The following is a 25,868-nucleotide window of genomic DNA, read 5'->3' on the forward strand; positions in this document are numbered from 1 at the left end:
GATTTTTAATGCAGTATATAATCACAATCCTTGTAAATACGCATAATTTAACATCGCGGTGCTGTTTGTCGCCCCTTGTGGTCATACACGAGAACTGCAGCCTGACTCCTGAACAGCAGAAGGCGCTGTAAGCCGGACACCTGGGCTGATGATGACCGTATATGAGTATTTATAAACCTCTTATGTTATTTACGTCCTAGATATTGAGACCACGCGCAGAAATAGAGATTAATTCTGTTTATTTCATTTGGAGAAGGGTTTGATTCCGCTGCGTATTTTCTTTGCGCTTCATCACCAGCATCATCATCATCATCATCATCATCAGCAGCAGCACCATTAGCTACTAAAACCCAGCGAATCCAGCATGGATCCCAACGGCACAGCTGCTTTCCCTGTCCAGCTCTACATTTATGACCTGTCGAGAGGAATGGCTCGCCAGCTGAGCCCCATCATGCTGGGTGAGTGGAGCAGAGACCGTGTGAACGGCGTGCAGGAGGTGTATGAACCGATTGAGCTGGATTTGTTTGTTATTATTAATAATAAAAATATTAATAGTGATTTTTTTTTATGTTTATCAAGAACATAAGGTCTATTTCTCTCCTTATGGATAACCCATTTAACCTGCTGACACGTATTTACTGCTGATTTCCTAATTCGCCAGCCTTATGTTCGAATTGTCCGTTCCACCTTAAATGGTGCAGCAGTTACAGTACTAGCGCCTGAGGCGCCTGAGGCGCTAGTACTGTAACTGCTGCACCATTTAAGGTGGAACGGACAATTCGAACATAAGGCTGGCGAATTGGATGCCAACTTAAGAATTAAGCCTCATTAATGCCCCATTTTCTTAAAAATATCACTTAGCATTTCAAATTAATATCTTATATTCTCTAAAATATCGATAACTATCCAATATAATTAAGTATTTCCTCAGAAACATCTCAAAATAAGGACGTCTGTTCTCAGAAATAGCCATCAGGCTCGAGCAATGCAGATTACTTCATCATTTTATAAACGAAATAGTGACTTTTTGCTTAAATATTAATTTAAAAAGTCAAAAATAAGAACTTAATTTCTCACAAATATCACCTTTAATTCCAAATTAGTGCATTTGTTTCTTAAAATTCTCTAAATAATGTCTGTTTTCTCTAAAATATTAATTAACATCATATTATAATTTAAAAAATTCATGACAAATCTCAAAATAAGGACCTAATTTCTCACAAATATCACTTAACATCTCAAAATAAGGCATTAGTTTCTTAAAAATTGCTAAATGTCTATTTTCTCTAAAATAATAATTAATATCTTATTATATTTTAAAATAAGGACCTATTTGTTTCACAAATCTCACCTTTCATCTCAAAATACTGCATTTGTTTCTTAATTTCTTTCTAAATAATGTATATTTTCTCTAAAATAATAATTAACATCTTATTATAATCACTTTTTAATGACAAATCTCAAAATAATGACCTCTTTTTCAAAATTATCACCTTTAATCTCAGAATAGTGCATTCGTCTTTTTTAATGTCTATTTTCTCTAAAATATTGATTAACATCCTATTATAATCACTTTCCCTGGCAAATCTCAAAATAAGGACTTAATTTCTCACAAATATTGCTTACCATCTCAAAATAAGGCTTTAGTTTCTTAAAATTCTCTAAATAATGGCTTATTTTGTCAATAATATCAATAGTATCACAAATTAATCAGGGAATAAGGTATTAGTTTATTTAGAATTAGAATATTTAGTATTAATATATATATATATTTAATGATATATCATGTTTTTCATTAAAATCTCAAATCTTTCTAAGTAATGGCTTCTTTGTCAAAAATATCAATTGCATTGCAAATTAATTAAAAGGCATTCATTTATGAGAATTCTCTTAAAAATGGCTTATTTTATTAATTAATGTCTCATTATAATAACTTTTCTTCTAATAAGTATTTACATTCTCACAAATTTCACTTATCATCTGATAATTATTGCATATTCTCTAAATAATGGATGATTTTTTCCCAAAATATCAATAGCATTGCAAATGAATCACTTTTTTCCTCAAAACTTTCTGAAGAAACAAACATTTCTTCAGAACCACCACTATTATCTAAAAACAAGAACATATCTTCAAATTTCTTTAGTTATTTAGTATAGTTTAAGTTTATGTTACCAGTTTCTGTAAATATTATATAAATATGATTTTGGTCATGTTGGGATGTTTCTAGAATGATTTCATTCACTGTTTGTTAACGTTTCCGTAACATTTATTTGTGCAATAGACTATTGGACTTATGGGTTGTTTAACTTATTGAACTACTATATTGGACTTATTAAGTTGTTATATATAATAAGTCGCCAGCTGTTGGCCATCTATTGTGCATTTGCCATATTTTCAAAATAAATATAAATACAAGATAAAATATTGTAGAATATTTAATATAAATCATTTTAGTTATTATATAGTTGTAAAGTAATTCTATATTTACTTATCTATTAAAATTATTTGTATACCAATGCAAATTAACTGCTTATTTTATTTTTATTTTTTTATGTGCTAGTGTCCCAAATTGGTGCCTTATGTTACCAGAAATATCACTTACTCTACTAACTCTGTAAACCATTATAATATCATTTTCTGAACATTCCTGGAACTTTATTTCTGTAAGGATACAGACTAACCTTCCTGAAAATGTTAAGAAAAATGTTGGTAAATGTTCTAATAACGTCTGATAGCTGGAAACATGGCAGAATTATGACATCATCATGATCATTTTTATAAAAATAAAAAAAACATAAGTTGAAGTAAGTTGTGGTTGGTGTGGCGCAACAGATAACACCACTACCTGCCAGTGAGCTATCACACCACGTGGGAGGCTGGGGTTCGATTCCTGGTCTGGGTGACTGTGCTGCGCTACACCAATAATAGTCCTTGGGCAAGACTCCTAACACTACACCCGCCTCTGTAATACGGGTAACCCTGTAAGTCTCTCAGCTAAATGCTGTAAATGTAAATGTAACACTTTAATGAAGGACTGGTCCAATAAACTAGGTGTAGGATGGGAACTGGAGATACTGGCCTTCCTCCAGGGGACGACTGGACATGGTGAAGCTGCTTAAACACATGAAGAAATGACCAGAAATCACAGCGGATCCTTTATTAATCAATTAGTGTTTATTCCAGTGTCAGTGTCTAATAACTGATAAACCTACCGTCCAGATAAACAGCTCATAACACCGTTGATTAGGATGCCAGAGATTTCTGTGTGTACATAATTGTGAGCGAGCGAAGGAGTGAGGGGGAGAGAGCGAGGGAGTGAGGGGGAGAGAGCGAGGGAGTGAGGGGGATGTAAAACAGTCCAGAGGTTTCTGCTGATGCTCTATTGAGAGCTAATGAGTTTCTCTTTTCCTCAGTTTTCTCACAGCACGGCTACCATAGCAACATCTGCCAGCCTTAACAGTGATGGTGTTAATATTATGATGTCTGTTAAAGCGTCTGACGAGCGGAAAGTCCTTGAGTCCGCTGGGCCTTTCATATCTCTTCATATCGAGACGTTCAGAAGCTTCAGAATTCTGCAGTCTGACCCTGATCCAGCTTCCCGGCCTCCAGAGTCTCCAGTGATCTCCTTCAGAGGGGTTAAACACCTCACGAGTGAACCAGGAGGTTTAATAAGGGTTAACTGGCACGGCTGCTCCCAGCTGATCATACTGTGTTTATGCTAATTATGCTCACATCAAACCACCATTCCCTGACCAGCCACCAGTCCACCAGCGCAGGAGCGGGTTACTGTATTTCCTGCAGTGTGGGAGCCCGACGGATCCGTCGATCATCTCTGAAGCATCAGAATCGGAGACTGTTCATATCCAGCTGTTCAGCTCTGTAACAGTAACAGATGTAATACGCCACTGCTAACGTTGCTAGCTGTTACCATGGCAATAATGACTGGAAAATACTGGGAATTAACTCATGTACACTCTCAGCACTCTGAAACTGAACTCAGTAATTTAACAAATCATATTTTATTATAAAAGATGCAAGTAAATATTTAAAAAATGATATTAATAATAATTGAATGCATGGAATTGTTCAATTCTGATCCAAAATGATTCAGATGATTCAGTTTAAATTCAAATCTGTTCACATTATTCCATTTCAGATGCAAAATAATCCAGATTAGTCGATTCACATGTGAAATGATCCGGATTATGCAAATTCAGATTATTCAGTTCAAATCCAACCTTTTCCAGATTATTTCGTTCAGATACAAAATAATTCAGATGATTCTGTTCAAATCCATACTTGCAAAATAGTCCAGATGAAGCCATTCAGAATCAAAATAATCCAGATTAATCAGTTCACATATACAATTATCCACATTATTACATTCAGATACACAATGATTCTGATTTTTATTAAATTATATTATATATTATATTATCCAGATTATTCAGTTCAGATACAAAATTACTTACAAAAAGGAAGTTAATTTAGTTCTTTAGTTTAGGAATTTTTGGTTTACCTAAAACTGTACTCACAAACACACACACACACACACACACACACACACACACACAGCTATTTATCTATCGGCTTTGAAAGTAGTGCTGTAGTGTATCCTACACTGTCTTCAAAAATACAGTGAGTATAAACAGGAAATATTATTTATTTATTTATTTATTTATTTTATGGCAAAGGTTCCTGATTCCTCCTGGTAGCAGAACCAGTGTAATTAGAAGTTGTAGGAACTGTGTGAGTGTGGACAGTCTTTGGTGAGAATGATGATGGTGATGGTTGATGTTGAGCTGGACGATGTTGAGCTGGACGATACTGAGCCTGACCTCCTCTGCTTTCTGTTTTCACAGGGAAGCAGCTGGATGGAATCTGGTGAGTCTCGCTGAACTGCAGGTTGTCTCTTAGCCTGATTCCTCTGTGGTGTGTTTCTCTGATTGTGTAACAGGGTGGTAATTACAGGTTAATCAGTTCTGCTGGTCTTCCTGCAGGCATACGTCCATAGTGGTGTACGGGGAGGAGTTCTTCTTTGGAGGCGTGGGCATCTCCAGCTGCCCCCCAGTAAGCCTCCCCACCTCATTCACACTGCAGGGGGGGGGGGGGGGGCTAGGGGCTTTTATTAGAGCTTTGTTAGACATACAGAACCTCAGCTGGATATGAAAAGGGTTGTAGATGAAGGTGTGTGTGTGTGTGTGTGTGTTTGCAGGGTGGTACTATGCTTGGCCCACCCGACACAGTGGTGGAGTTGGGGAACACTGAGGTGACTGAGGAGATCTTTATGGACTACCTGTCTTCACTTGGAGAGACCACATATAGGTGAGTCTGTAGAAGACTGTGGAGAAGAACCATAAGAACCACTTTTGGGTCTGTGAAGAACCAGGTTTGTGAGTGTCAAGACCCTTTTAAAGGTCTCGAGAACCTTCCCTTGATGTAAAGGTTCTTCACCAAATTTCCAGGTTCTTCATGGAACCTAAAGTGGTTCTTCTGCAGCATCTCTTAAAGAATCCTTTGAAGCACCTTTATTTTTAAGAGCGAACTGAGACATTCCATATGGACAAAAGTATTGGGACACCTGCCCATTCACTCATTGTTTCTTCTGAAATCAAGGCTATTAAAAAGAGCTCTCTCTCTCTCTCTCTCTCTACAGAGGGGAAAGGTACAGGCTGTTTGAGCACAACTGCAACACCTTCACTAATGAAGTGGCTCAGTTTCTAACGGGCATGAAGATTCCCTCCTACATCACAGACCTGCCGTCTGAGGTGCTCTCCACGTAAGTGTTCTCCACACACATACAGTCAAGAGCCACTGAGCGAACACAGCGCAAACTAGGACATAACGTGGGCACAGAATCATAGAATCAGAACCCTCCTGGTGTACGATGGTCCCGTCCTCCAACCAGTGACCCTTATCACCCACAGCATAACTGCCTGGTGTGGAATATACTTTGGGCTGAACCCTTCGCTGTTGGGATGGAGCTACTCCACCTTATCCCAGCCTAATAACGAAGGGCAACGAGGTGATCCACCTCAAGTCCACTCACTTAGTGAAGGCATCAGACAGTTCTCCAGTGCCTGGACTGCTGGACGTCTTCTATCCAGTGTCTCACCTGTTTGCAGCTCCTCCTAGCACTAGCAGTGCTCACGAAACTGGGAGAGTAAGGGCTTAACCCACAGCTCCTTCGATACATTCGAGCTTCAAGTACGACACCCTCTGAGGAAAGCACTGGGTCCCCAATTCCACCACACCAGCTAACAGACGCCTGTGCCACCATGCATTACTGTGCTCTGCCAGATCAGGAGCTAATGGCCAGTTCAGCTCAGTTCAGCTCAGAGTTAAAGCCAATGTTACAGCCATTTATGCAAATTTGGAGAGTTTAAATAAATATGAATATTTATTGTCATTATTAACAACAATTATTAATAACTAAACTTAAATTCTCCCTCTCTCTCTCTATCTCCCTCTCTCTCTTTCTCTCTCTCTCTCTCATCCACCAGCCCATTCGGTCAGGTTTTGAGGCCCATCCTGGACTCCATCCATATTGCGCCCCCTGGTGGAAACGTCATCAACAGCCAAAACAATCACAGCTAGACCCAGCTTTTCAATCAGCTCTTTACACTCTCAACACTCACACACTCACAAAACACACAGGCTATCTGTACAACAGCACACACATTCTTTTCACACACACACACACACGCTGTTCCATGCTACACATGTTACCAGCTTGTGGGTCAGCTTAACCAGCTGTTCTGGGATCAGTTCTCGTCCTGTCTTTCTCGCGCTGTAGACTGGTCCTGAGACTCGGCTGCTCTTAAAGCCACAATCAGGGATTTCACAACAGCACCAACAGTGCTCTGAATGTACAGCCGGACGGAGGGCAGCGCAGCGTACGTAGAACGAGAGTTCTGACGGTTGTTTTGGCTGATGTTAGATTTCTGTTGGAGTATTGGATATAGATATTAAGATATTGATATAAATAAGCTTAATTAATGGTGTCTATCTACAGGAATCCATAGGAATGGACTTTGCTGGTCCCTGATTTTGGCTTTGCTGCAGTGTAAGATAAGTCATGGTGCTCTTTGCCTGTGAGGGCTTTTAATGGTGTTCTTGCGAGCGAATGTTCAGTCACTCTGCCATTTGTGGAATGGAAACAGCCACCTCTGTCGTGTTTTGACAAGATTGACAATTCACAAACACCACCCTGAGCTACAGTGCGGTTTTAGTTGATGACAGCTATTTAATACGTGCAATCAATCTTATAGAGATCTTATCATATTTTTATTTAATTTTAAATGAACCATACGTGTCAGATTTCTAAATCTTTAGTAAACGTTGCCTCTGGCCTTTGTAGTCCAGTGTGAGCTCCCTTCACCCTTTGTAGTTCCCCTTTGATCTCTATTAAGCCCTACTCGGATGGGACTAGTTGTACAAGTCCACTCATTGGACTGCTGGACGTTCCATGGTTGTGATCACTGAGCTGGACTCGAAGACTTTCGGTCAGAGCAGTTTGATGACCAGCTGACACTCCCCCTTCTCCAGGTTAACTGACTGACCGGCCGATGACATCCCGCCTGACACTAGATTTGAGCTGCGTGTTATGAAAATGAGGTCACTTAAGGTCATTGTTACAGTGATTTTCAACTTTTGGCTTAAATTGAATGAATCCCCGTGGACCAAGGTCTGGTGAACGGCACTTGCTGCTGAGCGACCCTTATACCAAACATCTAGTCAGGAACAGAGGGGAGATGCAGGAGGGGGGGGGGGGTCGTGCTGTAGATGTGTTCAGCCGGTCAGTGATGCATGTGTGTGCATGTAAGCGAATGAACTGGTCTTTAGATCAGTCTATAGGCCGAGTAAGACCGTGTGCATGTGAACGTGTAGTACCTGCGAGTTCCCACCAGAGCAGACGACTAATGTATCCCTGTGCCTTCATTCTGCCAGCATAGGCACATGTGACCTGTTTCTAAGGTTCTAGCGATGTTGCAGTCTCACATTATTTAATCCACAGTTTCTTCGAGTTCTTAAGATGTCAGCTGCTCGCATGGGCGGAGCTAGAGAGCTAAGGAGGCTAGAGAGAGGGTAGACTTCCAGTTTAGTGTACTGGAGGACTGGAGCCATGCTGAACACACCCTTTCAGAAACACGCAAGTGTAAACCCCAAAGTTAGACGCGGCCTAAGACTCAGTCGCCACATATCCGTCAGTGTGGACATGTTTATGGTTTAAGGGAAAGCCCTTAAACTGGCCAAAGAAGGAGGTGACGAGAGAGGTCAGACATGAGAGCTCACCCTTCATTTCCCCTCCAGTCTTATGTGATTTTCACCCATATGTGTCACACTGTCACCTTATTATTACTACTGTTCTATTTATAGTATTAGTATTTCACTTTGTTGCGACCATATTTTCAAGTGTTGTACTGATTTGGTTCATACGGTTGTGTTTTATACAGGTATATATGATTAAATGATACGTCGCCAGGTTGTGGATATTGACACCTCATCTCTGCCTGACTGAAATATGCTTGGAATTCAGATCCAGAAACTTCATGTCGATCCTGTTTCATCTCAATAAAGCAAAGCAGGTCTGAAGATACGTGTCTTTGCGTCAGAATAGTTTGCTTATTCCATTCACAGGGGTTAAACTGGGGTTTTGGAGTTGTGGGAGCCAACGATGTTGGAAAAATAGATATTTTAATTGATATTATATATAAATCTCGGCACTGCACTGTTAAAAATGTCTTGTCTTGTAAAAATGTCCCAGTTTACTCAGAGTTTACTCAGTAAGAGTCCTTGGGCAAGACTCCCAACACTACACTGGCTCACCTCTGTGATATGAGTAATATTGTAAGTCATAAGTCAGATAAATCATCCAGGGTCATTCAGTTCATTTAGACAGGGGGGGGGAACAGATAGATGGAGGGGGTTCTCCGCTGAGGGGGTTCTCCCTGATCTTCTTCTGGATGTGCCTAACTCCAGTGAGAGACCCAGAAGAAAGCACAGATCCAGTAAGGCCTGATCTACAGCACTGGACATGTGGACATCTGAGAGTGTGACCTCTTTCCTCCTCTTCAGGAGCCTCAGTTTGGAGGACTGGTTCTCTTCTGGGTCCAGAAGGTCATACAGGACACATACAGGACATTGGGATTGTCAACCATCTTATTCCTCATAGGTTATCAGCAGGGTAGAAGAAGTGCTCTTTAATAGCAGGAGATGCTGAAACTGTATTAAAAATAACTACAATCAAAACAACTGCTGGACCTGCCCTCCTCCACTGGGTGGCGCAAGCTTCTCATTTTTGTAGCACATGGAGACCCAATAACTGAAATTGAACCAAATTCAGAGGGAGAGAAGTGTCAGAATTCAGCAGCCAGACTGAGAGAACAATACAAACACCTGAAGAGACACCCAGTCTGTCTGTCTGTCTGTCTGTCTGTAGGTCTGTCAGTCTGCCAGGCCTTCTTTGTTTATATGCAGAGTTTATGATGTAAAGTCATGCATGAACACCTGGATATACATGAACACAGCGGTGCTCAGCGGTCAGAGCTATAGGCTATTAATGGCAGGGTTGTGGGTTCGATACCCGGGCTCGGCAGGCTGCCACTGTTGGGCCCTCTCTGGGTATGGGTGTGTGCTCACAGCCCCTAGTTCACTAGTGTGTGTGTATGTGTGTGTTCACTACCATAGATGGGTCAAATGCAGAGGACACAGATGCATGCACCTATACCTTGTCTGTCAGCTGTTGAATAACAAGGCTCTCAACAAAGACCCAATGGTCCATTCTGACTCCGTAAGGCCTGGTCTACAGCACTGGACATGTGGACATCTGAGAGTGTGACCTCTTTCCTCCTCTTCAGGAGCCTCAGTTTGGAGGACTGGCTCTCTTCTGGGTCCTGAAGGTCATACAGGGCACATACAGGACATAGGGATTTCTCAACCAGCTTAGATCGCCCGAGACCAGACACCAGCTGTGTGTGTGTGTGCTCACAGCCCCTAGTTCACTGGTGTGTATGTGTGTGTTCACTACCACAGATGGGTCACAGATACATGCACCTATACCTGGTCTGTTCGCTGTTGAATGGCAAGGCCCTCTCCTCACCTTTTACTGACCTTTCCTTTTCTAAGACAGTCCGAAAGAGCGAAGGGAACTAGATATCTACAGCTAAAGCAGTAAAGTACGGTTGCTGTCCTACAGGAACTTGCTGGCTTGGTGGCCGGCCACAGCTTCCTCTTTAGGTGGTGACACAGAAGTACATGTTGAGTAATGGGCCAGTATTTAGGTGGGGGAGTTTATTGAGTATGTAAATAGTCATGGTATTACTCTGAGTTTTTAAAGGGGGAAACACTGATGTTTTAAACTGTCCAGCACTAAATAACTGACTGGTCCTGCTGGGGGCAGCCATTCAGAGAGGGCTGAGTGGGGTGTGAAAGGGCTCATTGCATGAAGTGCTGGTGACAGGAGGTATTTTGTTTACTGCCCAAAAACCCACAGCCAGACCAAAACACGTGTTCTAAGTTATGTATGGAATAGTGATGATGGTGACATACAGCCAAATCTAAACAAAACAACGTTTCTTTTAGGGACTATTTTATCTCCGTGTATCCTTCCGCAGGCACTGTTTTAGGCCAAACCTTTATCAAAATAGGGGGGAATAGAAAAAGCATTTTATCCATAATCATTTAATGTGGTTTAACAGTCTGTGAGTGAGTTTTAAAGAGGCATTAAACAACTATTTAGACTCTGCTTCCATTTATTCACCACCCCTGCGAACAACAATCCGCTTCCGTACAAGATGGGCGACACTGGCTGCGTCCCCAATCGCTCCCTATCGCGCTAGCTCACTGGCTAGCATGCAGACACGGCGCCTAATCGCACTCGTTAGGTTAGTCAGTGAAGTGTGCACTAGCGTGGGGTTTCGGACGCAGCCACTGTCTCATGACACTTCTTCAGGAAGCGTTGACATTTGCTTCAGCCAATCGGGGGCCACGTTTTGCGCGACAAGCCAATCAGATTTGAGGTGAACGGAGAGAGCCGAGGATAGACGAAGCTGCCCGAGACGGCTGTGGCGGATCAAGCGCCGCATTTGCTTGTACGCCACAGGGCGCCGAGAGGGACCGTAGCTAGCAGTTAGAAGATTTCTGCAGTTTTAAGGGCAAAACGAAGAAAACATGGCTGGATTTCGGCTGATTTGGGGTTTGCTGATGCTGTTTGTTGTGAACGGCGATGCAGTTATCAGGTAAATGTTGTTTACTTCCTGTTTGGGCAGAAAACGTAGCTACCGTATTTGCATATTTTAATATTGCTTTACTATTTTTTTATTATTATTATTTTAGAAACGATTTATAACTTTAAACAATACTTAGTGCTCATCTGAAAAGTTTGCAGCTTACTTGAAAAAAGTTAGACTGCTTGTTTTTGGAAGTGTCCGGTCCACCTTAAATTCCACTGTATTACTGGCTGGCAGCTGTAGGCGCTTCAGTGCAGCTGCGGCTCATTTAAGGTGGAACGGAAAATTCGAATGACGAGCAGGAGAATAGCTGCAGACTGCTACTCCTGACTGTTGGTGTAGATGAAGGCGACCCTGTGTTCAGCTGTCTGTTGTTTAAAAAGTGGTTGATGTGTGACTGCTGTGGCCGGGCTGTTAATTCCCCTTTCCCACCCTCTGCAGAATCCCCCTGCACAAAACGCGCACAGTGCGCCGCCTGCTGGCTGACAACGGCCTAACCATTGAAGAGCTGAAGGCTAAGGGCAGAGAAACTGGAGAGACCGTCTGGCAGGATGAGACCACTGCTCCCACTAACGCCACTACTGTCCCACCAGCCACCACCACCACTTCTCCTCCACCCTCCCCTGCAGAGAAACTCACCAACTTCATGGATGTAAGCACCAGGTTTCCACACAGATCCGTACAAGCAGCATCCTTAAACTGGGCATTACACCAACTCGTACTTCTAAAGGGTGGAAAACCTGGACAATCTGATTCATAAAGACCAGCTGAATCCTAACATAGAGGTCACACTTAAAGGGAAAATAAAAAATAAAAAATCCCCACCTAATTCAGTGGTGGACACCTGCAGCAGCGGTCATTGCGTGTCCGTTGAAGAGCACATGCTGCAGGATGTTCTGGATGAAGGTATTAAACAGCTGGAAAACGAGCCGATTCTAAAACCCCCCAAACTGTGACATCACAGTCTTGACTCGCTATAGTGACAACCCCCAATATTTACATAAATCCCGCCCACAAACTCATCGCTCTGCTAGTTTAAACCTTAGACAATACAAGGGTCTGGCTCAGGAACCCTGTGGAGTGGTGAAGGGAAAACGGTGGTCAGTAGTAGTAGATCATGATGATGATGATGACGAGTGTAAATAGTGATCCATCTCAGTAATTGTCCTTTTCTGTTGCTGTGTCAGGCGCAGTACTTCGGCGTGATCAGCATCGGGACGCCCCCGCAGAAGTTCACCGTGCTGTTCGATACGGGCTCCTCCAACCTGTGGGTGCCGTCCATCCACTGCTCCTTCCTAGACCTGGCCTGCTGTGAGTCAGCGGAGGCTGTTCCTCTTATTCGTCCTGCTGTGGGCGTTAGGCCTGATAACGATGTCATTGATCATTGTACCGTACTGTATATCGTTGCTGTCCAATTAAAAACTTGTATCTCCAAATTGTTGGCTGTCGATGTAAAATAAGAGTCTATTTCAAATAATTTAGAGCTTTTCTATTGGTCCATTCATCCAGAGTTATTTACACAGTGTTCAGAAGCAGAAAACTAAAAATGGAGATGCGTGTCTTTCATTGGACATGATCTCGATCATGTTTGGCTGACCTCAGGATTGCCCAGTGCTGACCATTGTGTTTACTTACATGTATTATATCCAGTCCCACTGTTAAGCAGAATTAAAGAAGCTTTATTGGCGGGACTGTATACACACAATACTAATAATTAAACAATATTAATAATTTCTAATCTTAATTAATCTCTCTCTATCTCTCTTTCTCTTTCTCTTTCTTCCAGGGTTGCACCATCGCTACAACTCTAAGAAGTCCAGCACCTACGTGCAGAACGGCACCGCGTTCTCCATCCGGTACGGGAGAGGCAGTCTGTCTGGCTTCATCAGTCAGGACACGGTCAACGTAAGTCACAGTCTCAAAACTCAACACAAGCTACAGACAAATTTGCAGGATCAGCTCTTTTTAATACCCTTGATTTCAGAACAAACAATAATTGAGCAGGTGTCCAAATACTTTTGTCCAAAAACATACTCTGAGTTAAATAATGCTAACGGCTGCTACTGGTGTGTGTGTGGGGGGGTGTGTCTAGCTGGCAGGGTTGGACGTGACCGGGCAGCAGTTTGCTGAGGCGGTGAAGCAGCCGGGCATTGTGTTCGCTGTGGCGCGGTTTGACGGGGTGCTCGGCATGGCCTACCCCTCCATCTCTGTGGACGGGGTCAGGCCCGTGTTCGACACGGCCATGGCCGCCAAGCTCCTACCCCGCAACATCTTCTCCTTCTACATGAACAGGTCTGTTCTTATTCTCACTTACTCACACACACACACACTCCAACCCTGACCACGGTCATGCAGGGCTTACGTCCGGCTCCAGCACACCTAGCCCAGGGAGACTGAGCCGTCTGATCTGCTGTGGTTCCTCCTTAAAGCTCAGGAGCTCTTCTGTAACTCTGGGGTCCGTTTTCTGAGCTTCCTCTTATCTCAGCAGTGAGAGGTGGCGAAAGACTGCTGCTGTTGTGCCTCAGGCATGTGACTCTGGGTGGAAGACAGAGAGAGAGAGAGAGAGAGTGTGCGAGTGTGCGAGTGAGCGAGCGAGTTTGTAATGGGGGACAGTCTGTCTCTCTCTCTCTCTCTGCTGCTGGTTAATCAAATTAGTGAGCAAATGGTGGAAAATGTGCAGAAACATGAGTTTTAGCTGCAGCACTAATGTTGGACACCACTTACACTATATGTCCAAATGTTTGTGGACACCCCTTCTAATGAATGCGTTCAGCTACTTTACGTTTCACTCATTGCTGCTCACACGGATGTGCAAATGCACACACACACAGTTTATCTAGTCCCTCTGCCAATAGAATAGGACTCTCTGGAGCTCCATGCTGCCTAATGCCAGGCGTGGGCTAGAGGGGTATAAAGCCCCCCAGCATTGAGCCTTAATGAGCCTTGGTTGCATACCGAGAACACCCTGCAGAACCTGATCATTTAATTCGGTTTATATTAATTAGCCAACCAGTTTAATTAGTTGTTTAATAAGAATAACAAATGTAAGAATTATGGATTTTCAAGGATGCTAATTTGCATATTGCAGGCGTCTGTGATGTCAGTATTAGTAAAGGCTGAGGTTGGAATAGCAAACAGTATTGGGCACTCAGTGTGTGTGTGTGTGTGTGTGTGTGTGTGTGTGTGTGTGTGTGTGTGTGTGTGTTTGTCTTTAGGGACCCTGGAGCAGAGATCGGGGGTGAGCTGATGCTGGGAGGTTTTGATCAGCAGTACTTTGACGGAGATCTTCACTACGTTCCCGTCACCCGTAAAGCCTACTGGCAGTTCAAGATGGACGAGTACGTAGCCTGACCAGTCACCGCTGTCCAATCAGATATTGTGGTTTAATTATTGTGGCGCTGCTAGAGCTGCAGTTCCCCCTAGTGGTGCAGAGTGAAACGACTCGTTCATACATTTTTCTGTAACAAAAAGAAAATTGCAATTTTTTCAATAATAATTTATAAAATTAGAAATCTGGGCTTTGATGGGGCTAAAAGATCCAGTCAGGTCATTTCTAGTCTCCACTTGAGGTCAAATAAACAGCCTGACTTCCCGTCTTATCTCAAATACGTGATCTGGATAAACCCCTCCCACCTAATTAAAGCACATGCTGCTGTACAGCGTCGCACACACCCTTTGTAGCTCCCAGACAGTGGTGCTGATTCACACTGAGGACTGATGGCCGTGCTGATTGGTCTGCAGGGTTCAGGTCGGAGGCACCTTGGCGCTCTGCAAGGGTGGCTGCCAGGCGATCGCTGATACTGGCACCTCCATGATTGTGGGACCTGCTCAGGAGATTCGAGCTCTGAACAAAGCCATCGGTGCTATCCCTCTGCTGATGGGGGAGGTGAGGAGAACACACACACACACTCTCTCTCACACACACACACACACACACACATGTACACAAAGTTGTTAAATGCCCTTAAGCAGATGATGATGTTGTATGACTCCACCCCCTGCTGCCCCCTCACTCCCTGTCTCGCACCAGCAGCGAGCTTCGTTTGTTTTACAGACTAAGTGAAAATGAACAGTTGGTGAATGTTATGGGTACAGGAGTGATGATGATAATGATGATGATGATGATGATGATCTCTGCTTCCTTCCTGTAGTACTTTATTGACTGCAAAAAGATTCCCTCCCTCCCCACGATTTCCATCAGTCTGGGAGGACAGATGTTCAACATGACGGGAAAAGACTACGTTGTCCAGGTAACACACTCTTACACTCTCCTACTGTCCTGACTGACTGGTACAGATCCAGAAAGGATGCAAGGCTCTGGAGAGCCTTCTGGTCTGAGGTGGTCCCAGACTGGTCCCATGCTGGTCAGGATGCTCTCAATAAGGCCTCTGTAGAAAGTCCAGTGGATACTCCAGGATGGTGGTGTTAATGGCAGGGTTGTGGGTTGTGGGATACCCGGGCTCGGCAAGCTGCCACTGTTGGGCCCTTGAGCAGGGCCCTTCTGTCACCCTCTCTGCTCCCGGGGTGCTGGAGTTGACTGCCCACCGCTCTGGGTGTGTGTGTGAGTGTGCTCAATGCCCCTAGTTCACTAGTGTGTGAGTGTGTGTTCACTACCACAGATGGGTCAAATGCACCTTTTATTTAAAGTGATGGTTTGGCCAAAGATTTTACTCCGTGTCAGAGGTTTGCTTCAGGGCATACAGGGGACATGCCCACCTCTCCCCCTTAGACCTGGACAGAACTCGGGTTTTATGGTTTCATCGTTGTTCAGTGTTCTGTATGAATATGGACTCAATTCTGAACGATTCTCCCAAATGTTTTGGGTCCATTTGTTCATTAAACACAACAGTCCCCTTCCTCCCTCTCTTTCTCTCTTTCAGGAGACTCAGTTGGGCGTGAGTATCTGCCTGTCTGGCTTCATGGGGATGGACGTGCCGCCCCCTGCTGGCCCCCTCTGGATCCTGGGGGATGTGTTCATCGGACGCTACTACACAGTCTTCGACAGAGACAATGATCGAGTGGGATTCGCCCCTTCCAAGTAAACCGAGGGGCACTGAGGGTCGGGGTTTGAGAACTGTTGCACTGAAGGCGATCAAAAAGAGCCGAACAGAAGGAAAAGAGGATCAGCGATCTTCAGCCGTCAGACTAAAACTTTACTGAAACTTTACTGAAACTTTACTGAAACTTTCCCAAAGCTTTCTTTCTTTCTTCCTCTTGTGGTTTTATATTGAGCTTTTCTTTACTGATTGTAGTTCCTGGGCTTCAGACGGGTGATTCACAAAGCACAGCTTCTCAGTTTAGCTGGATAACTCAAGCCCAGAGTCCAATAAGAAAAGCACGAGGTACGTTGCCAATGGACCGCCCTCGTCTTTGGGCTTGGGTTCGCTGGCTGAGAGATTCTGCTCTCAGGTCTGAAATGAAGCGATTTGATGTTGGAAAATATGGAAAATGTTTTGTTGCACTGGACTGTTGTTTATTATTGTTAAACTATGCAGAATAATTGACTCCTGCAGCTTCTGTAGTGCCATTAAAACTCTTATTTTTATGACTTTAAAGACTGGGACCAAGATTTGCACTGTAATAGCTTTCATGTGTGAAACTTAAATAAAGAAATATGGTTTTGTTGTAAATGACTAAACGCTTAGATATGGGATAGATATTTTGCAAGTGTGAACCACGCCCTGTGTTTTGTCCAACAGTCCAGGTAGACTTTCCGGTGGTCCGTGCATAAAGCTAGGCCCCACTATTGTTGTGGTGAGTGATGGAAGATAGAAAGAGGAGGGTGCGAGGTTTGTTCCACATGTGGTTGGACTGTGAAGTAGGTTATATATGGAGTTAGGGGACCGAGTGGAGGGGTTTGGGGTGTGGTCCTTCTCCCAAAATTCAGTTATGACGTAACTCTACTTATCGCAATATTTTCACATAAATAAAAAACACCATTTGATTTTAACTCTTAATGTGTGGCACTGCATCCAGTCAAACAGGGCCATTTACACCCTTTAGCACTGATATGACCAGTATGCAGCGGGTCACTGTTCTTTAAGCACTGAGGAGATCCACAATAAGCATATCATTTATCACAAAATCATAAACTTTACCCTGCTGTGGTGGACGTCTAATCAGAGGTCATTTTTATTATGTATTGCTTTTTATTTATTTATATTTTTCAATATAAAAATATTTAAATATATAAATAAATACAAAGCAATACATTATAAAAATATATATATTTAACAGAAATACATAATAAATAAGGACGTTTCTGTGGTCAGGTGGTTCCTTCGTAGACCAAGTTAATGCAAAAATTCCCAAATGCAGTTTTTACATCTCAGAATGGGGAAACTGGAAATTCCATGCCAGTTCTTCAAGTACCGTAACACATTTTGAAAAGAGGCCTGACCGAACAGCAAATAAGGTCAATTTTGACTCAGGTTGACTTTAATAGCTGTTAATGTGGCCAATGGCGTGTTGGCAAGGCGATGGCCTTTTGAACTTGCTCACATGCTCTATCCAATCACGTTTTCCATTTCCTCCCAATTACTTCCCAATTACTTCATGGACGCGAAGTCCATCACATGACATCCAACATGATCTTAATGAGTGAGGCTAACTCAATTTGACCATAACCGAGCTGAGGCCTCTGGGAGACGCACGGTTGTCCTCAGACTGGAGCTGGGTTCCCGTGCAGGAGAACCTTCCTCAGAGCTGGAGGAAGAAACCTTGAGAGGAACCAAGACCTCCTCCTCCTCTGATCAGAACTATTATCAATCATTAATAAAAGTCATTAAGCCTGTTCTACTAAGGTGTGCAATATAATCTTAATCATAATAATCAAATAATCATAATTTAGCATAACTAATATAATCATAGCAGTGATGGTTTGAGTAATGATGGTTAATGGTGGTAATAGTATTAATAATAGTGGCCATAGTGGTCATTAGGCAGGTACGCAGTGGCAGGAGGGGAGACACGGGTGGCAGGAGGAGCCTGGTGGTCCGTCTGGTGGGTGGTAGCTGCTGGACGTTAACCGACTCAGGGCCGTGATCATGTTTAATCAAGAACTACTTGTTTAGCCAGTAAAACGACGCAAATGTAATTAACTGAGCCGTTTATTCCACAGCAGAATTTCATCCTTTCATAAAGTCTTTCACTGTGAACGAATCACTGAGTCGATTCACTGAGTCGAATCTCATGTTTTTAAACGTGTAAGTGTGATTCGACCTAAATTACTTGGCTCCTCATGCGCCAAGTCCAAGGCTGTGTTAGCGAGGGCTTCCCAGGACTGGCTTGGGAAACCCCCGTACTCACATACACCATCTTTACCCCATCTTTACACACTGAATCCACACTGGAGCTCATTGTGTTCCATTTCACCCACATCTCCATCACACTGGACTGGACATACCAAGTGCGTTGTGTCCCGTCCATCAAGACTCGTCGATCCATCGCATGCCAAGCTGAGGTGAACAGGGTGGAGGGTGGAGGTGACCGTGCTCGTGATCAATGGCAGTGGTGTTCAGAATGGATTCAGTTATTTGAGAAAAATAAAACATAGAAATTAAAACTACACACAGTGATGCTCTCCTGCAGACAGGGCCGGTTTCTGAAAGAGGGGTTGGGGCCACTTAAGGCCTACAGCAGCAGGGGGCTGCATGGATATTTAGTTTATTCACTTATTTATATTTATTTGCAACATTTTTGGATTGAAATTAATGTAGAATTCATTTGCTGAATCTGTATGCTGAATGATAAGACCGGGAGAAGTAGGGGACCCACGTCGGACATCGGTTCGAGTCCCCAAAATGTTCAGAAACGGCCTTGCTTTAATTCCTGCATAATGTCACAGAAGGGTGGGGTTGGTTTGATACGGTGGTTCATTGTAGAAAAGCTCAGATTTCTTTACAGTGGTGGTGATTTGAATGGATTTACGCAATTTCCCCACAATTTAGCTGAGCCAATCAGCCACCTCCTCTTTTCCAGCTGCTGGCGATGCAGCACCACCCATCAGGAAAGCACCGAATCCCCAGCTCTAGTACATCAGCCAACAGACCCCCGTCCTAGCCAGCATCATAAAGGGAGCGATGAAAGCCGCCCCTGAGAGAGAGCATGGCCAGTTGTGCTCTCTCTGGCTCCTGCTGCTGATGGGCCGCAGTCCATAGGGTCAGCCTCTTAACTCTGCTGAGCCACTCAGAGCCCAAATGAATGGACAGGTTCTAGAGCCAGTACTCAGAACTCTGGTAGAACAGTGTCTCAGGCATCAGGCAGCGTCTTCATCACCATTAGGTGAAGAACCTTCTGTGAGGAGCTTTTATTAGAGCCACTTCAGAGTACCACTACATCCAGGCTAAACAGCTGGATAACTAAGGCAGTGTTCTGGGACACACTGCAGGGCTCAACACGGCCTGTTTGGGTTCATACACTCCATTAGCAGATCTGCTCTAAAGCTGAAGGCTTCTTTTAGAGAGCACCATCCACTTCACAACGAACTGGGGGGACTTCCAGCCAACATTCCCTTCATACCTTGCAGCTGAAGGAAATAGCTGGCGGTGTGTTTGTCATGCAGCTTGGCGTCCCTCAGTCCTCGAGACAGCAACTGGTGTCACCGCTGACAGGCTGTTAACCCACTCAGCACCAGCCCAGAACTTGCTTGCCAGTATTATCAGGTGCCTAGAACCACTGGGAGACCACAACGAGACCACAGCAAATACCAGCATGCCATCAAACCCAGGAGGTGTTGAAGCAAGACGTACTACTAGTTATCCTAGGCTGCGGGTGTCGGACAGCACGGGAAGATGCTGGGTTTTTTCATGCACCCACACAGGGAGCGCGTTGACAGAGGGCTGGGCGATACAACCTCAGATCAGCATCACGATTAATTGAGCATTTTACCTAGGTTATGATTCATAAATGATCAGTTAAGATGCTTGTTACATGGGGAAGAGGAAAGTACAAACAGAATTAGTTAAATATTTGTATAAACAAATAATATTAAAGCAATAATTGATATGGGCAAGATTACGTTGATTAGAGGTTCAGACTATCGGCTTTTGTTCTCGATTTATTGCTCAGCCCTACCTATACTGCATCACAGACATGCAAAAAACTTAAATCTCCAACTTATATCTGCAACTTTGGACCCTTCAAATGAAGTCAATATAAAAAAAATTTGATTCCAGGTCATTTTGGAGCGTTTCTATTGGTCCGTTCATCAGGAAGTTCTGATACAGTGTAGAGAACAACTGCAGATTCAGATTATGGAGAAGTGAAAAATGTCAAAAATGGAGATACAAGGTTTTAGGCCGTTGTTAATACACACACTGATTTTTATGGTTGTGTGTTTAGTTTAAGCTGGGACTTCTCCAGCAAATGGATCATTATGTATAGGATGTTGAGAGAGTTCTGGATGGTCCACTGGGAAGGTCTAACCTCAGCAGAACCAAACTGCTGTAAAGTTATGAAGGGTCTGATGCCACTGTATGGAACTGTGTGTGTGTGTGTGTGTGGTTTTTACCACAAGAAACCATAAACCATCTTATCCGAACGTAGATTTAATAATTCCATAAATATCTCCATCTTACACACACATACCGAGACTATCCAAACAACCCTGTGGGATCTTCATACACACACCACAGTGACCATGAGACGTTCCTCAAGAATCCAGTGTGATCGATTTATTCACTGAAGACATTTTTGGCAACAACCGCTCAACCTTTAATCCAAGAAACTGGCAGAAACGTCCCAAAACCCATCCTCTCCAATCCAGGACCGTCCTGAAGGGCAGCTGTTTCTGTGATAGGCAGATTACTTCACATGAAATTTTGCATAATTATGACCGTGATGTGCTACGCCATCCAATCAAGCCCAGTCCAGTGTTCAACTCTCTCAGAAACGGAGGCCATTCTCCTTCTCCTCCCCCCCGACGACCACATACCCCCCCTCTACAGCAGCTGCTTCCTCTCCGCTACATCAGCTCAGAGTAGAAAATAAAGCTACGTAAAATGAATCAACAGAGAGGCTCAAGCTTCTCCTGAGATCTTCCGAGGGTTAGAACCTCTCAGACAAGCAGAATAAATACTTCAGAGACGAAGACCACATCCTCTAAACACTGAAACCACAGCTAGTTTGAAAGGAAGCTCGACCCACAGTTTAATGTGATGAACCTCCTCGAGGAGCCGCTGCCACGTGGCCGACGGCTGAAGGCTCAGACAGGCGTTTGTGAGCAGCCGAGTAAAGTGAAGTGGAGGCAGGGCTGGAAATGGGTCACAGTCCTCATGTAAGGCCCTTCACCACGGCCAATCGATCAATTTGCTGCATTGGCTGGTGCTCAGTGAAGGAACAGGAAAACTGCTGACTCTAAATTCACCCCTCACATCTGAATGATTAGATTTGGGCTTCAAATGCACGGAAACCCTCTTTTAGGCGGTTCCTTATAGTAAGGGTTCTATTCAGTGCCCATAACAGGGTTCCACTATTCGGAGTAAAGTGCAGCAAACTGTTCTGTAGTAAACGACCATTTGCTACAGATGTGGTGCACAGGAATTAGGTGAGAGCGTCGCTTTAAAGGGCCCATATCCTACATTTTTTATCCACAATTCAATTAATGCCTTAAAAACTGAACAGATTTTGCCCTTTAAGAATGATATGCAAATTACGTGTTGTCTGATTGGTCACCCTGGTTCGTACTTCATTTACAAAGCAGCCCGTGCACAAAAAAAAAACAAATCAAAAAACACTCAATTTAACAGGAGTGAGTGGGCGTGGCTAAACTGTGGTAGATTAAATGGGTGGATATATGGAAATGCTTCAGTTTTAGTGACGCCACAAAAACAGGGAATTAAAAACAGGCGGAGTCATTTCCACATACGGACCCTACTTCAAAGAAGTTAAGAAAATGTGTAGCTGTACGATATGGGCCCTTTAAACAGACCTGACGGGCGTGCCATCGTGTGTGGGAGGGGGGAGTGTTTATGGTGGAGGCGGGTCGAGCTTCAGGCTGCTGAACATTTGTAAAGTGTAGAAAAACAAACATGGCAAACACTGACGTTCAACACTGATGAGGCAAGCAGCATCGTACTTTAGCAGAGCCCCTAAAGTAGCACGTGCATGTGTGTGTGTGTGTGTGTGTGTGTGTTAGGCAGTCCTCAAAAGGCTCTCTGGGTCTGAAAGAGCACAGTAGAGTGTGTATCCGAGTTCATCTACTTCCTGCGGGGTGAGCTCACAGAACAGGTTCACTTTTTGGTTGAGTGCGGAGGGCAGCCTTCCAGCCTCCAGGTGTCCCACTAGCGTACGCAGCAGCTGCGTGAACCGATCCGCCAGCGCCTCCTGAGTCCAGTCGCCCTCCCGCTCACTGAGGAGGAGGATCGCGTTGGTGAGCTGACTGGCGTTCAGCCGCGCCAGCGCAGGGTTCAGCTTGCAGACGGCTTTAACGACCCTCAGGCACGCGCAGCGACACCCGCCGTCCTCCTGGTCGAGAGCGCGGAGCCTGGCCGTTTCAGCCACGCGGAAACTCTGCCGCCACAGGTTCTCGTGTCGCTCAGCTGCCAGCCGGTGAGGTTTGGCAATCAGCGAAACGCCGTCCTCCATGACCAGCAGCGGAAGGAAGTCCACGTACAGCCGCCGGTCCGTCTCGTACTGCACCTCCAGAGTCAGCGTCTCCGAAGGTACAACGGGTCGAATGACGTAATCGAGAACGCTGCCAATCGCAGGCCAATTGATGGAACCTGCCACGAGCTTCTCAAAGACCTCCAGAACACTTTTGGGGGAAAGGTACCCACCCACCATGCAACGGTCCCAGTAGCTGCTGCCCCGGGGGAAGTACTCGAGGTTTTCCCGGCGGACGAGCCAGAAACCAGGGAGGTTCATGATGGTGTCTTCGCCGGGGATGGACGACCACAGGTTCTTCTCCAGGATCATAGGAACCATGAGCTGAGCATGGTCTGCTGTTACCACCTACCGAAGAGCAAATGGACGTGAACTGATGGACTTATTAATATGCTAAAATACCCCCCTCTTCTTCTTTCCTCACCTGTAGGTCATCGTACAAGCTGCCGCTGAGGTACATCTCGCGGAGGGGCATGTCGGGCAGTTTAGCGTGGAGGAACACTCGCAGCTCGGCACAGATGTCCAGGGCGGCCCGTTTGGCCACTGCCTGCTCCTCAGCAGGGATGGCAACACGCTCGTGAAAAAAGGCCCAGAGGTGCTCCTGCAAGGACAGGCGCAACCGCGCCCTCTGCAGGTCAGCCTTACTAGTGCTGCCATCACGACCCACAGCCCGGCGTAGATAATCTGAGGACATAAAACAAGCAATTCTTCATCAAGCGATAACGAGGACAGAGCTTAAAATACAAGGACTCAAAGTAACCTACACTACAAGTCCAAAAGTATACAGACACCTCTTCTAATGAGTCAATTTCAGCCAATTTAAGACGTACCTGTTGCAGACACAGGTATACAGCTTGTGTAAGCTCTAGGGATGCACTGATCCGGCTTTTTCAGTTCTGATACAGATACATAAACTTTGCATATCGGTCAATACCAGATACCAGTCTGATACCATTGCAGAATTAATATGTAGGAGAGACTTAAGGTATTAAGATGGACTAATATTACTTTATATAATATATTTATACATGTAATTTATTTATACACCAATAAATTAAAGTGAAAGGACTGGTTCCAGGGATCGGCCAAATTACCCGATACTCAATCCAACTAATTTTGTTAATATCGGGACCAACAGACGATCCTAATATCGAATCGGTGCATCCCTAGTAAGCTCTATAGACAAGTACAGACAAATAGAATGGGACACTACTGAGCAAGTACGAGAACACAGCCCTAAGGTCACCAGCCCTAAAGCCCACATCACTGAGCTGCGGAACAGTGTTCTCTGGAGGGATGATGGTGTGCCATCCAATAACTTTGGGATGAGTAGGCAGAACTAATCATCCAACTTCAGAACCTGACCTAGAGGCTGTTACTGCAGCCAAATCAGTCAAGCTCTGTTAAAACCCCTGATTTCAGAAGAACCTTTGGACACGGTGTATATTTAGAATATATGATTGGACTCACCAGCTGATCATTAAACCTTTATTAAGCTGAGTCATGTGTATTAGAGGTCTCAAGTCTGGGAATTATTAAGAACTACAGGATGGAGAGAGGTCTAGCTCACACTACCACACACTAAGGTAAAATACTGAGTTCTGAACAACTACAGACAAACACACACTAATCTAAGATGTTCAAATCTTCCAGTGTCTAATCTGAGGAGGCTACAGCCTGCTCTCCACCAAACACATGGGGTTGTAAATACCCACTGTAAATGAAGAACAGCAGCTCCGCTGTGTTCAGACCTAGCAGTAAATATAGACAGATATTAGGAGAATCCACATTCAGGAACTTGATGATGCATCAGTATCTATTTCTAAACACGTGATGTGGTTCGGGACGCAGCCTTAAAACACATCAGGTTCATCCAACTTGAGCAGAATCACTTCATTAAAGTTTCAGATCTTTTTAAATCACAGTGGCTTCTGCTGGTACTTATGACTCCTACTACACAGGTCCTACACAGGCTAAAATAAGCGCCTCTGTACACAGAGAGTGCATCATAGGTCTAAAAAAAGTGCCATTTAGGATTCACTCCATGTGCACAGGTGCCTCCTGGACATAAGGGTCACTAGCTGAGTGCAGAATACACACTTTCTGTGGCTTACAGAGTGTGCTGGGGAGCAGGGATCCAAGAATTCAGCAGTAGTTCAATGTTTATGGTGCAGGTTATTAATTCACACGACGTGGGCTGTGTATTTCACAGAAGAACGTGAGGACAGATAGGGATCGCTTGCCCACATGAATGTGAGGCCTAGATCTTTAACCAAAGAACCTCCATGTGGCGGGTGTGAAGGTCTCCCTGAGAGAGGGGTTACCTGGTTTGAACGAGTTGGAGGAGGTGGGGAGGGTTTGGAGGGAGCGACTGACATTCTGCTTCATGTCGTGGCTCAAAGTCCGAGGCGACGACCCCATCCAGCTTGGCTCCTCCCAGCTCCTCTTGCCTGACTGGTTGGACTTAGTTGGGCTGGAAGGAGCGCTAAGGGCTCGATCGTACATCTGAGAGAAATGACAGGACGTCAGGTGGGAGAGTGAACATACGGAAGAGTACCCGTTTGGCACGAACACCAGGGTTCACATATAGGGACTGTTATGCATGATTACAATTAGCAATTATTAACTACTAAAGATGCTTAAATATGAATTTGAGTATTCTATTATTATTATTATTATATCTTTAAACAACACCAGGAGTATCAACAAACATGTTACTGATAAAATGAGGTAGCTGCAAGTCTGAACTCACCCTCTTAACTGCCAGTGTGGCAATGCCCAGCATGGCAGCTCCTCCAACTCCCAGGACCAGCTTAGCATTGGACAGCACAAAGTCGATGGCCGTGCCGATGCCATTGTCGTCTTTCTTCCCCTTCCGATCCCCGTTTACTCCCGCCATCCTGTCCCCCACCTAAAATTTGGATTGGAACAATTTTCCAGATCACAGCTTTGTAAGCTAATCCAGCTGAACATTTCTGGTGAAGTGTAACCCTCGGTGCCCACCTGCTGCTGTACGGACCCGGCGGCGTT

General features: G+C 44.4%; 3 protein-coding genes across 4 annotated transcripts; 2 read left to right on the forward strand and 1 right to left on the reverse strand.

Moving 5' to 3' along the window:
• The first annotated feature begins 98 nt into the window (after nucleotides 1-98).
• Nucleotides 99-8,598, forward strand: desi1a (desumoylating isopeptidase 1a). 2 transcript variants are annotated; one of them, XM_072675099.1, is made up of 7 exons: nucleotides 99-165; nucleotides 299-458; nucleotides 4,866-4,887; nucleotides 5,004-5,073; nucleotides 5,219-5,328; nucleotides 5,660-5,782; nucleotides 6,507-8,598. In XM_072675099.1, exons 2-7 carry the CDS (start codon nucleotides 365-367, stop codon nucleotides 6,598-6,600), a joined length of 513 nt encoding a protein of 170 aa, XP_072531200.1. In that variant the 5' UTR covers nucleotides 99-165; nucleotides 299-364; the 3' UTR covers nucleotides 6,601-8,598. The 2 variants fall into 2 exon arrangements, with proteins under 2 accessions (XP_072531200.1, XP_072531201.1); XM_072675100.1 differs by having other exon boundaries at nucleotides 142-157.
• A 2,439-nt stretch (nucleotides 8,599-11,037) lies between these two features.
• Nucleotides 11,038-16,864, forward strand: napsa (napsin A aspartic peptidase). The gene is made up of 9 exons (XM_072675098.1): nucleotides 11,038-11,243; nucleotides 11,676-11,886; nucleotides 12,422-12,545; nucleotides 13,021-13,139; nucleotides 13,327-13,526; nucleotides 14,450-14,572; nucleotides 14,976-15,120; nucleotides 15,386-15,484; nucleotides 16,115-16,864. Exons 1-9 carry the CDS (start codon nucleotides 11,176-11,178, stop codon nucleotides 16,274-16,276), a joined length of 1,251 nt encoding a protein of 416 aa, XP_072531199.1. The 5' UTR covers nucleotides 11,038-11,175; the 3' UTR covers nucleotides 16,277-16,864.
• Nucleotides 16,865-20,766: 3,902 nt separating this feature from the next.
• Nucleotides 20,767-25,737, reverse strand: mief1 (mitochondrial elongation factor 1). The gene is made up of 4 exons (XM_072674497.1): nucleotides 25,591-25,737; nucleotides 25,163-25,343; nucleotides 23,263-23,522; nucleotides 20,767-23,186 (listed from the first exon to the last, which is right to left on the reverse strand). The coding sequence occupies exons 1-4, from the start codon at nucleotides 25,735-25,737 to the stop codon at nucleotides 22,368-22,370; spliced, it is 1,407 nt and encodes a 468-aa protein (XP_072530598.1). The 3' UTR covers nucleotides 20,767-22,367.
• Between the last annotated feature and the right edge of the window lie 131 nt (nucleotides 25,738-25,868).

The sequence above is a fragment of the Salminus brasiliensis genome, chromosome 3, assembly GCF_030463535.1.
Source record: "Salminus brasiliensis chromosome 3, fSalBra1.hap2, whole genome shotgun sequence".
Taxonomy (NCBI): Eukaryota; Metazoa; Chordata; class Actinopteri; order Characiformes; family Bryconidae; genus Salminus; species Salminus brasiliensis.

Coding starts and splice junctions, on each gene's coding strand:
- desi1a (XM_072675099.1), top strand. CDS start 365: ATGGATCCCAACGGCACAGCTGCTTTCCCTGTCCAGCTCTACATTTAT. Junction 459..4,865: donor GCTGAGCCCCATCATGCTGG/GTGAGTGGAGCA, acceptor CTGTTTTCACAG/GGAAGCAGCTGGATGGAATC. Junction 5,329..5,659: donor CTTGGAGAGACCACATATAG/GTGAGTCTGTAG, acceptor CTCTCTCTACAG/AGGGGAAAGGTACAGGCTGT.
- napsa (XM_072675098.1), top strand. CDS start 11,176: ATGGCTGGATTTCGGCTGATTTGGGGTTTGCTGATGCTGTTTGTTGTG. Junction 14,573..14,975: donor TGGCAGTTCAAGATGGACGA/GTACGTAGCCTG, acceptor ATTGGTCTGCAG/GGTTCAGGTCGGAGGCACCT. Junction 15,485..16,114: donor GAAAAGACTACGTTGTCCAG/GTAACACACTCT, acceptor TCTCTCTTTCAG/GAGACTCAGTTGGGCGTGAG.
- mief1 (XM_072674497.1), bottom strand. CDS start 25,737: ATGGCGGGAGTAAACGGGGATCGGAAGGGGAAGAAAGACGACAATGGC. Junction 25,344..25,590: donor CCACACTGGCAGTTAAGAGG/GTGAGTTCAGAC, acceptor CATTTCTCTCAG/ATGTACGATCGAGCCCTTAG. Junction 23,523..25,162: donor CTCCAACTCGTTCAAACCAG/GTAACCCCTCTC, acceptor TTATGTCCTCAG/ATTATCTACGCCGGGCTGTG.